An 18,906-nucleotide genomic window follows, 5' to 3' on the forward strand; every position below is an offset into this window, starting at 1 on the left:
TGGGACTAATGTACATGTGAGATCACAGAAACATCTAGGCTGATTCCACACCATCCACTTCTACAATGGATATGCCTTGCTTCCACTCCACTATTGATTAAGGACTGAATGATGTGATAAGTTCAGATCTGATGTGCTCCGCTTATCCATGGTCTCTATTCATATTGCCTACTACTAGTTATGGATTACTATTATAAAAGTATATGTCCCTTTCAAACTTTAATTTTAGTTCTGATGAAGGCCTGATTGGCCAAAATGTTGACTATAATATACAAATTGCAGTATTGAAATAAATTTCCTACTTTTCTTACAACCTTTTAGAGTGCCAAGTTCTTGCGTAGTTATAAATGGGTCGTCATGACATTCAGGTGTCAGCTGATGACCCCTATGTCTGTCATTATGATCCTTCTGTGAACGCCGGCTAGAAACCGTCATTCATAGGAGATTGTGCTTTCAGCTATAAAGAGCCACGCTTATGCACTGCTCTATATAGCACAAGCAATTGGATGTTTGCAACTTCAAGTCCCCTATGGAGACTAGTAAATACAATAAAAGTAAAATATATGTTTTTAAAAATATAAAAAAAAACAAAAGTTCAAATCACCCGCTTTTTGCTGCATTGAAAATAAAACAATTAATAAAAAATACCCAGATTTGGTATTGCTGCTTTCAGAAATATCTGCTCTATTAAAATATAACATAAATTAATCCGATTGGTAAATGTATTAAAAAAAAAAAAATAATATTCCAGTATTAGGTATTTTTGACCACTGCAACATTGCAATAAAATGCAATAAAAGGCGATCGAAATATCATATCTACCCCAAAATGGTATCTCAGGGCACAAAAAATAAGCCCTCATACAGCCCCAGATATGAAAAATGAGAATCTTATGGCTCTTGGAAAATGGCGACAAAGCAGCTTTTTTTTTTTTTTTACACATTTCTGAATTTTTTTTCACTACTTAAATAAAAAACAAAATATAAATGTTTGGTACCTATGTACCTGTACTGACCTGGAGAATCATATCAGGTCACTTTTACCATTTAGTGATCATGGTAAAAAAAAACCCAACCCAAAATCATTGTGGAAGTGTACATTTTTGCAATTTTATTGCACTTGGAATTTTTTCCAGTTTTCCAGTAAACTATATGGTAAAATAAATGCTGTCTTTTAAAAGTACAACTCGTCCTGCAAATAAAAAGCCATTATATGGGTACCAGTATATTGATGGAAAAATAAAAAAAGTTATGGCTTTTGGAAGAAAGGGAGGAAAAAAACAAAAGCACAAAAATAGAAAATGGCCACAGCGGTAAGTGGTTTAATACTTATACGTCCTTTTGTTCCCTCTCTATTGTGCTACAAAGACACAGGGATATGGTCATCTATTTGACATTTAATAGGAACCATTTTAAATGGAAAGAACATAAAAACGTCTCATTTTAGGCTGGACTTTTGAAATAAGCATTTCCTTTTTTTTTTTAGAGGGTGTTAAGAATAAAGGACTGGATAAAGACAATATAACCCATTATCTCATCTGGGAGAATTATAAACTCAATGTTCCAAGTGCTAACTATAGTCATTCCTGGTTCTGAATTTTCTTGACAAAACCCTTGTCAGTCTCAAGCCAGCTTTACACCTTACAATTAGGTATGCGATCTCGTATGCGATGTGACACGCCCAGGTCGCATATGCGATTGAATGAGATTGCACGTAGGTCGTTCATTTGCTGTCACACGAGCGTTAGTAGTCTATGTTAACTTGATCAATTTTGTGTGCGATCCTTTAGATCACGTGTTCTGTGACGTATGCATTGGGCACCTTTTTTTTTTTTTTTATTTATTGACTTGCCAAGCGTGTGTAATGTGTAGGGATGCGTTTTTACTATGTCATCTGCCATTTAGCTCTGCTACATGGCCGCTGACAGCAGACACAGACAGCCATGTAGCAGCGGTGAATGGTAGTTGACAGCAGACACAGAAAGAGCCGCACTGTCAGTATGAACTCGGGTGAACTTCACCCGACTTCATTGTCATGCTGCGGCTCTGTCTGTGTCGCGCCCTGATTAGCGGTCACCAGTGAAGGACTCACCGGTGACCGCTAATCTCCTGAGTAACTGAAGTGAGCAGCCCTCTCTCATATACTCACCGATCCCCGATCACCGGCGCTGCACGGCGTTCACACTGCTCCGGCGGCTTTTACTGTTTTGAAAAAGCCGGCCGCCCATTAAACAATCTCGTATTCCCTGCTTACCTCGCCCACCGGCGCCTATGATTGGTTACAGTGAGACACGCCCCCACGCTGAGTGACAGGTGTCACACTGCACCCAATCACAGCAGCCGGTGGGCGTGTCTATACTGTGTAGTGAAATAAATAATTAAATAATTAAAAAAAACGGCGTGCGGTCCCCCCTAATTTTAAAACCAGCCAGATAAAGCCATACGGCTGAAGGCTGGTATTCTCAGGATGGGGAGCTCCACGTTATGGGAAGCCCCCCAGCCTAACAATATCAGCCAACAGCCGCCCAGAATTGCCGCATGCATTAGATGCGACAGTTCTGGGACTGTACCCGGCTCTTCCCGATTTGCCCTGGTGCGTTGGCAAATCGGGGTAATAAGGAGTTATTGGCAGCCCATAGCTGCCAATAAGTCCTAGATTAATCATGTCAGGCGTCTATGAGATACCTTCCATGATTAATCTGTAAATTACAGTAAATAAACACACACACCCGAAAAAATCCTTTATTAGAAAAAAAAACACAAACATATACCCTGGTTCACCACTTTAATCAGCCCCAAAAAGCCCTCCATGTCCGGCAGAAGCCAGGATGCTCCAGCGTCGCTTCCAGCGCTGCTGCATGGAGGTGACCGGAGCTGCAGCAGACACAGCCGCTCCGGTCACCTCCACACAGCAACTGAAGACAGCCGCGCGATCAGCTGATCTGTCACTGAGGTTACCCGCTGTCACTGGATCCAGCGGTGGATGCAGCGGTGGCCGCGGGTAACCTCAGTGACAGCTCAGCTGATCGCGCTACTCACCGCCGCTCCGGTCAGCTCCAGTCAGCAACTGAGGTGAGTAGCGCGATCAGCTGAGCAGTCACTGAGGTTACCCGCGGCCACCGCTGGATCCAGTGACAGCGGGTAACCTCAGTGACAGCTCAGCTGATCGCGCGGCTGTCTTCAGTTGCTGTGTGGAGGTGACCGGAGTGGCGGTGTATTCTGCAGCTCCGGTCACCTCCATGCAGCAGAGCTGGAAGCGACGCTGGAGCATCCTGGATTACGCCGGACATGGAGGGCTTTTTGGGGCTGATTAAAGTGGTTAACCAGGGTATATGTTTGTGTTTTTTATTCCTAATAAATGATTTTTTTCGGGTGTGTGTGTTTATTTACTGTAATTTACAGATTAATCATGGAAGGTGTCTCATAGACGCTTAACATGATTAATCTAGGACTTATTGGCAGCTATGGGCTGCCAATAACTCCTTATTACCCCGATTTGCCAACGCACCAGGGCAAATCGGGAAGAGCCGGGTACAGCCCCAGAACTGTCGCATCTAATGTATGCGGCAATTCTGGGCGGCTGCTGACTGATATTGTTAGGCTGGGGGGCTCCCCATAACGTGGAGCTCCCCATCCTGAGAATAGTAGCCTTCAGCCGTATGGCTTTATCTGGCTGGTTTTAAAATTGGGGGGGACCGCACGCCGTTTTTTTTAATTATTTAATTATTTATTTCACTACACAGGATAGACACGCCCACCGGCTGCTGTGATTGGGTGCAGTGTGACACCTGTCACTCAGCGTGGGGGGCGTGTCTCACTGTAACCAATCATAGGCGCCGGTGGGCGGGGTAAGCAGGGAATACGAGATTGTTTAATGGGCGGCCGGATTTTTCAAAACAGTAAAAGCCGCCAGAGCAGTGTGAACGCCGTGCAGAGCCGGGCCGGGGATCGGTGAGTATGAGAGAGGGGGTAAGAAGGATAGACTGACATGGACAGAGGGACAGAGATAGTGACGGACTGACAGAGATTAGTGAATGACAGACATTGTGAGGCGCTTCAGAACACAGCTTTTCAGCTGCGCTCTGAAGCAGAACTTTTTTAAGCTGCGGTGCAGAGCGCACACCTGCGCACATAGCCTCAGACATCAAAATCGTATGATGGATGTCACACGTTACAATTGACTAGTTTCGTACTACCAAACGTCCAATGTATGAGGAATAAACGACGTGTATGCGATCACCGTATTTTCGTTCAATCTTGATCGCACGTAGGTGTCACACGCAAATACGTCACGAACGATGCCGGATGTGCGTCACTTACAACTTGACCCCGACGACGGATTGAAAGATCTATTGAAGTGTGTAAAGCAGGCTTTAAAGAGGTCTTATAACCAGATCAAAAGTAAACAATTTTTGCTCTTATTTTATTCCCATCTCTCCCCTAATTATTCTCCTTTGTATTCTTTTGGTTCTTTTATTAAAAACCTCCATACGGTTTCAGAGATATGAGCTTTTTTATTTGGTGTTAATTTTTATGGGCTTCATAAGGCTATTAATACAGAGAATCTTAAATATATATATATATATGGTGCACTTCAAATATGACATACGGAATAAAAAAAAATCCAGAAAATCAATATTGTATTTTTAAATAATTAATTTGCATTTTATTGCATGAAATAAGTATTTGATCACCTAGCAACCTGCAACATTTCTGGCTCTCACAGACCTGTTATTTTTTTCTTTAAGAAGTCCTCCTATTCTGTACTCATTACCTATATTACTCGCACCTGTTTGATATCGTTACCTGTATAAAAGACACCTGTCCACACACTGAATCACACTTCAACCTCTCCACCATGGCCAAGACCAAAGAACTGTCTAAGGGTATGTGCGCACGTTGCTTTTTACCTGCTTTTTTGCTGCTTTTTCTTCTGCGCTGTTTAATGCCAAAATGGATGTGTTCTTCTATTCAAGCAAAGTCTATGGGAATTTGGGTTTCTTGTTCACACTATGTTGTTCAAAATGCTGCCTTTTTGTGGCAGAACTTTGGTCAAAAACTCAGCTTTTCAAAGAAGCAACATGTCAATTGTTTTTGCCATTTGGGTTTTGCACTGCAAAGCTGAGTTTTTGACCAAAGTTCTGCCACAAAAAGGCAGCATTTTGAACAACATAGTGTGAACAAGAAACCCAAATTCCCATAGACTTTGCTTGAAAAGCAGAACACAACCATTTTGGCATTAAACAGCGCAGAAGAAAAAGCAACAAAAAAGCAGGTAAAAAGCAGGTAAAAAGCAACGTGCGCACATACCCTAAGGACACCAGGGACAAAATTGTAGATTTGCACAAGCTGGGATGAACTACAGGACAATAGGCAAGCAGCTTGGTGAGGAGGAAACACCTGTTATCTCAATTATTAGAAAATGGAAGAAACACAAGATGACTGTCAAATTTACTCGGTCTTGGTCTCCATGTAAAATCTTGCCTTGTAGGGTAAGGATGAGTGTAAGAAATGTCAGGAATCAGCCCAGAACTACATGGGAGGACCTGATCAATTACCTGAAGAGAGCTAGGACCACCAGATTACAGACATTAACCCTAGAATGCATACCTGGGGCCTCGCAGGCCTGCTAGGTTACATGTTCTCTATTGTAGATTTCTATGGTTTCGCGTTCTAGAGTTAACACACTACACCATCGTGGATTAAAATTCTACAGGGCATGCAAGCTCCCCCAGCTCCTGCCAGCACAAGTCCACGCCTGTTTGAAGGTCACCAATGACCATCCGGATGATCTAGATGAGGCATGTGGTCATATGAGACCAAAATATAACTTTTTGGTATCAACTCCACTCGTGTTTGGAAGAAGAAGAAGAATGAGTACAAGCTAAAGAACACTTTTCCTACCGTGAAGCATGGGGGTGTAAACATCATACTTTGGGGGTGCTTTTCTGCAAAGGGGTCAGGACAACTGCAATGTATTGAAGGGAGAATGGATGGGGCATGTACCGCAAGATTTTGGCCAACAACGTCCTTCCCTCAGTAAGACCATTGAAGATGGGTCTTCCAGCATAACAAATACCAGAAACACACAGCCAGGGCAACTAAGGAATGGCTCTATAAGAAGCATTTCAAGGTCCTGAAGTGGCCTAGCCATTCTTCAGACCTGAACCGAGTAGAAAATCTTTGGATAGAGCTGAAACTTAATGTTGCCCAGCAACAGCACCGAAGCCTGAAAGATCTGAAGATGTGTATGGAGGAGTGGACCAAAATCCCTCCTGCAGTGTGTGCAAACTTGGTCAAGGACTACAAAAAATGTCTGACCTCTGTAATTGCAAACAAAGGTTTCTGTACCAAATATTAAGTTCTGTTTTTCTATTGTATCAAGTACTTATTTCATGCAATAAAATGCAAATTAATTATTTAAAAATCATACAATTTTTGTGTTTTTTTTGGGGGGGGGGGATTCTGTCTGTCACAGTTGAAGTGTCCCTAAGATACAAATTACAGACCTCTCCATTCTTTGTAGGTGGAGAAACCTAAAAAAATTGGCAGAGTATCAAATACTTATTTTCCTCACTGTATAGACTGCTCAGGGGGGCAGTATGAATAAAATAAGTGTTGAAACTTTTGATCGGTTGACAGGTCTTATTTAAAGTAGAATGCTAACCTAATCTTGGCCTCTACAATTACTTGTTCAGTTATTTTTGATTCTCTTCAATTACTGTACCTACACTTTTACAAATTGCCATAGTCTGAGACTGCATGTTTATGAAGCAATATGTTGATTCTATACCATTCTTTTACATTGAGCATTACAATGTGGTCATGGATTTGAGGATGAGACAACCTGAATGAATAGACAGCTTGTTCTGTAGCTTAATAGTATTACATAATGCTGACCAGTGAGAGCATAACTGCATCTTTATATAATGTAGATCTTTTTTCCTTTTCTATCCAACCTCCGTCTAAAAATAACCATCATTCTAGAAACCTCCATTACTTTTTGGAGGACGCATTTTCCAATAACATCTTTTTTCTGCTCTAATGTTGCTGATCTGATCTGTTGTTTTCCTGGAATGTTTGTTTAAGCAGCAGGACTTATCATTGCTCAGATTACATTGTCTCGTGCATGTCAGTTCGACACACCCCCTCCTCTAATTGACACCTCACTGTCAATGTACTGTCTCTATAGAGAGCCTGGTTTAGGCAGGGATTCTGCTACATGACTTAAACTAAAAATGCACCCCTGTCAGAATGGCTGCACCCAGTAATCTAAGTGGTACATCATTGGATTCAGGGTCTTTTTGCCTACATCATGCTGCTCTCAGATGAGGTAGCAAAAAACCTGCTGATTGATTCTCTTTAAGAGATATTTATGCTCTAATGGTTAATGCAGTGTTTTAATAAAAGGAGTACAGATTTCCCAAGCTATATATGAAAATTACTGCTGTACATTAATTGCTAATATACTGATCTCTGTATATGAGGGTTTTCTTTGCATTTTAAAGCTTGTCATCACATATTTGTATCTCCAAGAAATTGAGAAAGGGAGATATAGCTGCTGGAAGCTCTTCTTTTAAAGCTTTGTGTTCATTGTATTACTAGCCTCTATTGCTCTGTGTTACACATTATAGAAATAATCATTATCGGTATGGTAACACAGCTCATAAAAATCCGCTCAATAAAATTAGCATGATCCTTATCCCCACAGGCTACTTCTCCAATATCATCTCCATGCAAACCTGCCAAACCTAAGACTCTACTTTTACTTTGATTACTAAGCTCTCAGTGATCATCAAATGACTTGGTCTATCCTTATTACTAGGGTAACAAAATGGATGAGGCATTGGGTAAAAACTAACTACCCTAAGGTTTTTAATTTTCAAGCAAGATAATAACAATCTTCACTAACAACCATTTCATATACTATTATGAGAAGCTCAAAGTTTAGCAAAGTAGAGTTCTTCCTTGGCAAAATAATGATACTCGAAGTTAAAGGGGTTGTTTGGCTCCAAAAAGTTATCACCTATCCACAGGATAAGTGATAACTTTTATATTAGACCCTGTTGGTCACTGGAACAGGACACTTTTAGAATGGAGATGTAGTGTGCACGTTCGACCTCTGCTTCATTTCTTAGGGTGATGTAACTATGGAATAAAAGCGCAAAAATAGGGTCTTACCCGGTATAGGGTTTTAGTCTAGTGCTGAAAATGCACTCATCTGGTGGGGTTGTGCCAGTCACAACTCCTTTCTGCACAAGTAAGGGTGGTGGTCAGCAGCGGCCCCGACGGTTAATAGTACCATAAAAGGGGAGAGGAATACGGGTGTAAGCCGCGCTAAAACCACAGAATCCACAAAATCTAAATAAATCCCTTTATTTTCATAAGTCTACGCATTTCAGAGATATAACCATTTCCTTTTCAGGACAAGGGAAATCATACATCTTACAACTACATGTAGGTACATGTAAATCTTCTGGATTCTGTGGTTTTAGAGCAGCTTACACCCGTATTCCTCTCCCCGTTTATGATATCATTTCTTGGGGGGCAGCCGCAAAAAAAAGCAAATACTGTGATCCAGCAGTGCCACAGAAAATGAGTGTAGTGATGGTCAGGCATGTGCACTGCCACTCGATTTTAGCAGGACTAAAACTGCCCCATACTTACGATTTGGTGGACAACCCACTGGTTGGACCCAAACCAATCTAAAAGTTATCACTGATCCTAAGGATAGGTGATCTCTTGTTCCAATTGGTCAACCCTTTTACCAAAATTTGTTTGCACAAAATATACAAAAGAAGCTATTCCAATCAAGTTTCTACCAATAGAAAAAGTTATTTTTACCATCTGATGCAAGGATGTATGTATCATAGGGCCAAAGCCTTGGAATTACCCAAGCATCTTAAAAGGAAAATAGTGGTAGGCAATAGAGATGAGATGAGTGAACCTTTGGAGATTCAGTTCGCCAAGGACATTTGAACCTTAAAAAAAATTTGTTTTTTGACCCCGACTTGATCCGAACCTTAATGGAAGTCAGTAATTGGGCATTTCGTTGCTCCACTCACATGCTGCCAGCCATAAGCAGAACACTTCCGGGGGAGTTATGGTAGTATTAACCAGTACCATATGTGAGGCCAAATTTGCTATAAGATCTTCCTAAAATTTATATACGACTCTGGTCTAAAGGGTTAATGTAAGACTTTGAATACTCAACAACATAACTATGCCTTTCTATGCATGAGTTTCAGAGATAATAAAAGATTTTAAAATGCTAAAATAAGTTCTATTTTTCTAAATTAAAAATGCTAAGAGGCAAATCATCTAAAAAAGGAAATGTCCCGGAATGATGATTAGTTAATTAAATAGATGTTCTCATTAGGTAAATTCGAAAATAAATGAAATAATCTAAATCCAATTTAAGAACAGAATTCATTTGCGGGGTGTGTTTGAGGGGAATGGTTATTGATTAATCAAATTTTTATTTTGGTAGTGTATTAAAGTATATTTTAATAAAATGATGAAACTTAATTTATGATGATTATTACGATAATCTAGTCACCTACCTGCTTTCCCAAATACTTCCCCTGCTCCCTCGTCTTCCCTTTTTCCTTTCATTCCTGTCCTACACAATTCTAAAATGTTGTAGGAATGCCAGCCTGACCAAAATGTTAGTAGGGAGCCAACACGTCAAATTCCACCACCAATGAAATCCCATCCATTTCAATGAAAGGTACATTTTGGCAGAAAATCATTATAACAAAATTTTGTAACAGAACATATTTTATTCACGCATTTTAACATTGTGATTCTGGATAAAAAACAATGATCAAGTAACTGCACTTAAAATATCAAATGAACAGGAATTTTTGAATTGAATTGATTGAGATGTCCAAAAATTGCATAATTTAATGGAATTCCAAAGTTAAAAGTTTAGTTTTTAAAGAAGCATGGTACTGCACAAGATCAAATGTATTTATGTTATGTCCAATCTAGGTAATAAAACTTGTATGGATTTAGTATAGTATAAATAAAGGGGTGGTTCACCTCTTTTCATTACTGGCCACATCGATATTATGTTGAGAAACAAAGTTTCTCTCAAATACCTTGTGCTGGTAATTCTGCCTCTGAGCGGCGCTATTGAAGTCTGCTCTTCCCCATTGTGTGACCCCTGGCTCCATGACCTCTGATGTCCTGTGATGTCACCTCAACTTCCTCTTAATCTAACATCACCGCGGCTGGGCCCAGTCTCTGTGAGTCACTGGGCTGTGGGGGGAGTTTCACTACTCATCACAGCCCAGCGTTGCTTCTGCTTGCTTGCTCTGCAGTGAAGGAGAGAGCAGGGAGATGCTGGGCTGTGAGGCTGGCCTGTGATGAGCAGTGAAACGCCACACACAGCCCAGTCACTCTGGAAGACTGGCCTGTCTCAGTTAATGTGACATCACTGGACATCAGAGGTCACGGAGCTCAAGGGTTACGCGAAGGGAGTGAGCGGACTGCAACAGCACCGCTAATGGTCACTATTAGCAACACAATGTATTTGAGAGAAACATTGTTTCATAATACATTACATAATATCGATGTGGCCAGTAATGAAAAGGGGTGAACAAACAATTTGCTGTCATTAATCCAGCATGAATATCTATGGGCAGTACAGATCTATAGACTATAAAGTACAGACTTAAAGGGGTATCCCCATCTCCAGGATCCTATCCCAATATGTAGTAGGTGTAATAATAAAAATGTTAGCAAACACCTCTAATTAGAAATGTTCTCCTGATATAGCCATGACTCTTACCTAATGTGCAGGGCATTGCAGCTTTTGTATCAATGGTTACGACTACGAACAACTAACTAACTGTCACTATACGAGTGGACATAACCATGGATACCTAAGCTGCAATGCCCTGCATATGAGGTAAGTGACATGGCTATATCAGAAGAGCTATACTAAATTTCTAATTGCAGTTATTTGCCAATATTATTATTATTATTAGTCCTACTACATATTGGGATAGGAACTTTGAGATGGGAATACCTTTTTCAGCCAATAATATTTACCTTTTCACACTATACAAGGGATAATGTCTCATGGTCACTCTAGGACCTCTCCTACACTAGGACTTGCACATCAGGTGTCCCATATTTCTGTTTCCAATTATAAAAGGGAAGGATCAGGTTACTAAATGGAAACCTTCCAATTTAATTAAAGATTGTGCAATATTGAATTTTTCTGATTGTCAAAAAGCTTCTTATACCATTTGACGTATTAGGCTTAACAATAGTTCCACATGTGGCCACCTTTACAGAATTCTTTTTATTTTCATCTAGTCAAGAAGAAATTGAATGAATAGAGAAAGCCGTAGAGTCAGTTGTAAAATTACTGTGATTTGAGATTTTATTGTTGACCCAGAAATTCTTTAGATGATTCCAGACGCTTGTTGTTTATAGATTGTGTGGAAAAGCATCCCAGCAAGCAGTGGCGTAACTTGAAACTTGAGGGACCTAATGCACAATCTGCAACTAGGCCCCCAACAATCATAGGTAGTTTCATATGGGCCAAAAGGAACATTTTGAGCCCCCCAGGCTCCAGGGCACGGGTGCAATTGCAACTGGTGCTATAATTACGCCCCTGCTGGCTAGGCTAACAGGTATGTGTGCAAATATCAATGTTTAGTTCTACAGTAAATCAGCGCTTAGAAAATACATTTTTTTTAAACATTTTAACATATTACATAATCGGTTTCAAGGCAGAGAGGACTGTTATCAAGTCTCATCTCATACCACTAATGGATTACATCATAATCCTTAAAGAGACAGTTTAAAAGAGCCTTGAAAAATACCGTACTGGTCAAAGGTTTGGACACACCTGTTCATGGAATGGTTTTCCTTGTTCTTATTGGATTGTACATGTTGTAGATTTAGGGGCACTTTGCACACTATGACATCGCAGGTGCGATGTCGGTGGGGTCAAATTGAAAGTGACGCACATCCGGCGTCGCAGACAATATCGTAGTGTGTAAAGCCTTTTTGATACGATTAACAAGCGCAAAATCGTCGTAATCGTATCATCGGTGTAGCGTCGGTCATTTCCATAATTTGGAAAGGACCGAAGTTACGATGTTGTTCCTCGTTCCAGGGGCATCACACATCGCTGTGTGTGAAGCCGCAGGAGCGAGGAACATCTCCTTCCTGCGGCTCACGCCAGCTATGCGGAAGGAAGGAGGTGGGCGGGATGTTTACGTCCCGCTCATCTCCGCCCCTCCACTTCTATTGGCCGCCTGCCGTGTGACGTCGCTATGACGCCGCACAACCCGCCCCCTTAATAAGGAGGCGGGTTGCCGGCCAGAGCGACGTCGCAGGGCAGGTGAGTGCATGTGAAGCTGGCGAAGCGATAATGTTCGCTACGCCAGCTATCACCATGATATCGCAGCTGCGACGGGGGCGGGGACTATCGCGCTCGGCATCGCAAGCATTGGCTTGCGATGTCGTAGTGTGCAAAGTGCCCCTTAGACTGAAGGCAGCAAAACCATGAATGAACACATATGCAAACAAGGAGTAAAGAAACACATGTGAAACAAACCAGAATTTTTGTTAAATCTTAAATTCCTCAAAGTACTGCACTTTTAGTACTATGACAGCTTTATACCCCCTTGACATTCTCTCAAGCAGCTTTACCCAATAGTCATCTGGGATGAGTTTCCAACAGTCTTGAAGGAGTTCCCAGAGATGGTTAGTGCCTTCACTCTGTGGTCGAACTCATCCCAAACCATCTCAGTTAGGTTAAGGTCTTGTGATTGTGGAGACCATGTTATCTGATGTATCACTCCTTCTTCTTCTAGATCACATAGCACATACATAGCCTTTAGGTGTGTTTTGTTTTTTGTAATACTGTACATATGATGGTCCCACTAAATACAATCCAGATAGTATGATGTTATTGTAAAAAGCTGTGGTAGCCATGATAGGTAAGAGTAAAGCTGGTGTCACACATAACGACGACGACAACGACGTCGCTGCTACGTCACCATTTTCTGTGACGTTGCAGCGACGTCCCGTCGCTGTCGCTGTGTGTGACATCCAGCAACGACCTGGCCCCTGCTGTGAGGTCGCCGGTCGTTGCTGAATGTCCAGCTTCATTTTTTGGTCGTCACTCTCCCGCTGTGACACACACATCGCTGTGTGTGACAGCGAGAGAGCGACGAAATGAAGCGATCAGGAGCCGGCACTGGCAGCTGCGGTAAGCTGTAACCAGCGTAAACATCGGGTAACCAAGGGAAGACCTTTCCCTGGTTACCCGATGTTTACGCTGGTTACCAGCCTCCGCTCTTGCTGCCAGCGCCGGCTCCTGCACTGTGACATGTGGCTGCAGTATGCATCGGGTAATTAACCCGATGCATACTGTAGCAAGGAGAGCAAGGAGCCAGCGCTAAGCAGTGTGTGCGGCTCCCTGCTCTCTGCACTGTGACATGTAGCTGCAGCACACATCGGGTTAATTAACCCGATGTGTGCTGCAGGAGAGCAAGGAGCCAGCGCTAAGCGCGGCTCCCTGCTCTCTGAACTGTGACATGTAGCTGCAGCACACATCGGGTTAATTAACCCGATGTGTGCTGCAGGAGAGCAAGGAGCCAGCGCTAAGCGCGGCTCCCTGCTCTCTGAACTGTGACATGTAGCTGCAGCACACATCGGGTTAATTAACCCGATGTGTGCTTCAGGAGAGCAAGGAGCCAGCGCTAAGCGCGGCTCCCTGCTCTCTGAACTGTGACATGTAGCTGCAGCACACATCGGGTTAATTAACCCGATGTGTGCTGCAGGAGAGCAAGGAGCCAGCGCTAAGCGCGGCTCCCTGCTCTCTGAACATGTAGCACAGCGACCTTATGATCGCTGCTTCTGCTGTGTTTGACAGCTAAGCAGCGATCATAACAGCGACTTACAAGGTCGCTGTTACGTCACCGAAAATGGTGACGTAACAGCGACGTCGTTGTCGCTGTCGTTTAGTGTGACACCAGCTTAAGTTGAATTTGGAATAAATTATCATCGTTGTCATCATCAAAGCACTCCCCACACCATCATTCCTTCTCATCCATGCTTAAGGGTGGGTATCACACATGTACCAACTATTCGTTCACCTTTTCTGTGTCTTACAAATTCATGGTAATTTGTAAAAAAAACCCACAGATTTTTACTCATTAGAGCACAGTACAGATTCCCACTCAGTTTATATCTAGTCCTCATGTTGTTTGGCCCAAACAAGTCTCTTCTTGTTTGCAGTCCTCAGTAGTAGCTTCTTTGCAGCAAGTTGGCCATAAAATTCTGCTTCTTGCAGTCTCCTAAACAGTTGATATTGAGATGTGTCTGCAAATTGATGTCTCTGTATCATTTATGTTGCCTGAAGTTCTGTCAATTAGCATTTTCTGAGGTTGATAGTTCTGATGAGGTTATCCTTTGCAGCTGAGGTAATTCTTGCTCTTCCTTTCTTGCAGTGATCCTCATACATGCTAGTTTCATCATAGCAATTGATATTTGTCATGACTGCACTTGGGGATATCTCCAAGGTTCTAGCAATTTCCCAGATTGACTAAAGTGCATGTCTTAAAGTAATGATGGATTGTGGTTCTTGCCAAGTTCCGACTTACAACAGCTGTGGATTAGGCCTTAGTATTCAGCTATGTGCCACCACTGTATCTTTAAAACACACCTGATGGTCGCAAACACTCTCTGAAGGCTGGTGATTCCACAGATAAGCTCCTAACTAGGCATACATGTTCATTGGAAGCCATTCCAAATGATTACCTAGTGAAGCTGCTTGAGAGAATACCAAGAGTGTATAAAGCTGTCTTAAGAGTAAAAGGGGGTGCTTTGAAGAATATAAGATTTAGGCCATATTCTGGTTTATTTTACATGTTTTTTTACTTCTTTTTTCCATATGTGTTCCTTTATGATTTTGTTTCATTCAATCTAAATCTACAATGTGGACATTCCAATAAGAACAAGGAAAACCATTGCATGAACAAGTGTGTCCAAACTTTTGACTGAAACTCTATAAATGTCCTAAATCATGTAATTTTTCAACATTTTCATATGAAAAACTAGCTTACAAAGAATTTTCCACACTCTCTCTTTTAAATAGAATACTCAATAGGGGAGTCTACTGATAGGGTGTCTTTTTGCTGACATCAATTTTGATCTGTGGGAGACCCTATTGTAAGTTTTTAAAGGGAACCTATGACCTCAAGTAATGCTACTTACTCAAAGATGAAGTATTCATCTATAGGTAAAAGATAACATTTAAAACATGGGTTCCCAGCTTAGTGGAGGGACAGCTACAGGGAGAAAATTAAGTTTTATTCTCCCTGTAGCCACTTGCTTCCAGTCATTAAGAAGGTGCAGTGAGCTGATACAGTTACCACTCATTATACACTGAGTGTGCTGTGCTAATTCCCGACACATTGATTCACAGTGTGCTACAGTGTATGTCTGTCAGTCAAAGTGTCGAGGAATGATTACAGCTGCGCTCACTGCATTACTGCTGCGCTCACTGCACTGCTTCTGTGGTGGCAGAAAAAATATAACTTCATTTTTTTTTTACCACTGCTCCAGGGAGGCTGTCAGACATGATTTAAAAGCTATTTACCTCTATGTTACCACTATATCTGCATGTAAAGAGTAGTTCTGGAGGTAATAGGCTCCCTGTAATTATCCTGCAGCACCACCGCAGTGAAAATGAAGTATTACATTGTGCCTATTGATAATAAAGCTACTAGTTGTGTAATCCATTGACATTTGTGTTCTTCCAGAGTGAGAGATGCTAATTGTACCCTTTCCACTTTGACTAATAGATGAGGGTCCTAAAACTTAGCATGGGTTTTCTAAACCGGATGGACACTTTAATAGAATAGTTTTAACATAAAACTGTTCCTCCATCCTACAAACCAACAAATACATTTTGCAGAGCGACTAGTAGAATGAGCTTCTTAATGCACACTGTGTATAGAATGAATAGCACATGCCTAGAGGTGTATCCTGAATACAATTTTGTTAATTTCCTTAAAGTGGCCTTACATATTAGATAAATGTTGGCCCACGTTGTCATTTTGATCAGGATAAACTGAGCATCTGGTGTCCCGACTGTGCCCAGTAGCAGATGTCAGGGGAAAGAAGGGTCAGGCATGTTGGATTTAAACATGCCTGATTATTTTGCTTTTAAAATGGACATGTCACCTCTGTTTTAGTAAATATTCATCGTCTTCCGTAGCCTCTTTTTTTTAGAACTCTGCATTGTCTTGCTCTACTGTTACTCTCATTGAAATCTCTGAATTGACTATCTGGTGTTATCCATACCCAAGGTGAAGTGACTTAATTATATATATATATATATATATATATATATATATATATATATATATATATATATATATATATGTTTATATATAGCTCTATATATACATATATATATATATATATATATATATATATATATATATATATATATATATATATATATATATATATATATATAAAAAATTAAATCACTTCACCTTGGGTATGGATAACACCAGATAGTCAATATATAAAAATATATATAGCTGTATACATATCTAAATATATATATATATATATGTATATATATATTAGGTCAATATGATATATGCACATCTGCTGTTAAGATGTACATCCTCTACTCAGGTTGCAGCACAACATAAAAAAAAAACCTGAAGAGGCTCAATATGTCATCACTGGAAATTGATCTTGTGACATAGAAGACAACCTCAAGATCTAAATCATATAGGACTGTTTTCTGGTGTATGACATAATTGGACAATGCAAGCCATTTATTTCAGATGCTAAATATTTCATTTAAAAAAAAAAAAATCTGAAAAGCTGTAAAATAAAAGCACTAATTACAAACATATCAATGCACCAAAACCTAGAATCTCATTCTAGTTGTATGTAAAATTCTGCGTTCCCCTTTTTTTTTTCTTCCAGAGATACTGTTCCCTTAAGTAATGTTACATGATGTCAGCATGTCAAAGAAAATCTAATGGACGGGTAAATGCTCAGTGAAATATGAAAAGTTGCGCCAATGATTCTTTAAGTATGAAAATGACTTGGCTTGTGATGCAGTGACAATGACATGGAATGCAGCGTTTATGGGAGAAGACAGAGGAGCAGTGGAGAATACAAACAAGGGGAAGTCTGGAAGGCAATAGTCACTGGTGGAGAATGCGGGCTTGATGGGAAAATGCAGTGAACATGAGAGATGATGCACCACTGGTGCTATGAACATAATGATGCTGGTGTTAGGCTGATGAGATGTCTCATAGGATCTGCAAAGTAAACAGACATCATGTCACAAAAGTTTGAGGGGGGAGAGTGGTCATCAAGGGTGGGCAGGGTGCCACAGAGTGACAAAGGTCAGCAGGGACTACAATGCGCAGCAGGGGGTAGGAGAGAGGTCCAGTGCAGAAGTGGCACAGACCTGGTTAAGAAAAATCAGGGGCACCGTAAAGAATAAAGGTCTTTACACTGTGAAATGTATACAGTGAAGAGGCTGATGAGATAATATGGGTCACTTTGCAGTGGTGATTTTGCATTACGATAGCCACTGGGTTATATACAGGTGGCAGAATTATGCAGACTAAAGCGTGCAATAATGTTTACTGGGAAAGGATGAATGTGAAAATGAAAAAATACATCCCTGTACAGATTATATGTATGTAACGTAGCATGCAGCATCCTGAGGATCACTACACAAGATTGAGTGCTTTACAATTGATTGAAGCTCTTTTCTCAGCAGAAATGATCTGGTTTAAAGCTGAAGCACAATGTGCCAGAATCTGTAAAGGTACTTGGCCATAAAGCTACATGCACGAGTATATGGTCTAGATTTAGCGATGACGGGACCAAGTGCAAGAGTGCGCTACTTAGATTTTGGGGTTCAGAAGGCCCCAGTTTCCTAATTTTGGGGAGCATTACCAGTATTATAAAAACATTTTGCCCCTTGCTATTTTATGTATGGGCTTTAAAGTGACCATAAAATAGGGGGTTCACCCCTTGTTCCCTGTCTGGTCACTACCGCCCCCCCACTTCAGAAGCAGCACTGCGGAGAATTGGCTCCCCCCACCTCCCTCCTGTTAGATTCCAGCACTTACCTTGGCTGGTGCCCCCCTCTCCCTCCTCACACTCAGTCAGGTTGTTGAGCATCCTGTCTCTCCCCTGTGCTTTCTCTCCCAGTCTCTCTCTCAGGCTCCTTTTCTTCCTTTCCAGGGACTGATGCCTAATACTGCAGCGATGCTCAGTGTGTGATAGAGGGAGAGAGAGAGAGAGAGAGGAGGAGGAGGAGGAGGCTGCAGTGCAGAGATCCTTCAACGCGCACACTCACAGCCCCATGTACAGGGAGAGAGGGAGGGTGAAAGGCTGAGAGGGAGGGAGGCAGAGAGAGGAGAGAGAGATGGAGAGAAATAGAGACACTGGAAGGGGAGAAGGAGGGGGCAATGGAATAAAAGCCGAAGAAAAACATGCAGGAGAGAATGACGGAGTGAGCCGTGTGGATGACAGGGAATGGGCATCACAGGGAGATACTGTATATGGGAATTCCCTACATCTCTGTCTGCTTCATCAGCTCTTAAGGTGCCCATACACATTAGATGAATCCAGATGAAATTGATAGTAGGATACAATTTCGGACACAAGCAACCATTCAGGATGATGACAGCTGTCAAAAAATAGAACGGACATGTTGGATATTTCTGGTTGTCATTATCCCGTCTTTATGGCTAGGGGGGGGGGGCAAAATAACAAAACTAAAAATGAATACCGAATCTCACACCTGACCTAAAAAGTTTACGTATATACTTATACATCTAGGGAGTCTTTGTTTCTTCAATACACTAGGTGGTCTTCTAGTTAA

The 18,906-nt window shown here is 41.4% G+C and overlaps 1 protein-coding gene across 2 annotated transcripts in view; it reads right to left on the bottom strand.

Annotated features, from left to right (window-relative positions):
* SLC12A5 (solute carrier family 12 member 5) overlaps nt 1–18,363 on the bottom strand; it is a 123,864-nt gene extending 105,501 nt beyond the window's left edge. Inside the window, exon 1 of one of the 2 annotated variants that reach the window (XM_075349749.1) lies at nt 18,149–18,363. In XM_075349749.1, the coding sequence (XP_075205864.1) occupies nt 18,149–18,200 (52 nt within the window). In that variant the 5' untranslated portion in view covers nt 18,201–18,363. The remainder of the gene's footprint in view (nt 1–18,148) is intronic. The other variant, XM_075349750.1, reaches the window with a different exon arrangement.
* Nucleotides 18,364–18,906: the final 543 nt, after the last annotated feature.

Source organism: Anomaloglossus baeobatrachus, chromosome 5, assembly GCF_048569485.1.
Source record: "Anomaloglossus baeobatrachus isolate aAnoBae1 chromosome 5, aAnoBae1.hap1, whole genome shotgun sequence".
In the NCBI taxonomy this organism is placed as follows: domain Eukaryota; kingdom Metazoa; phylum Chordata; class Amphibia; order Anura; family Aromobatidae; genus Anomaloglossus; species Anomaloglossus baeobatrachus.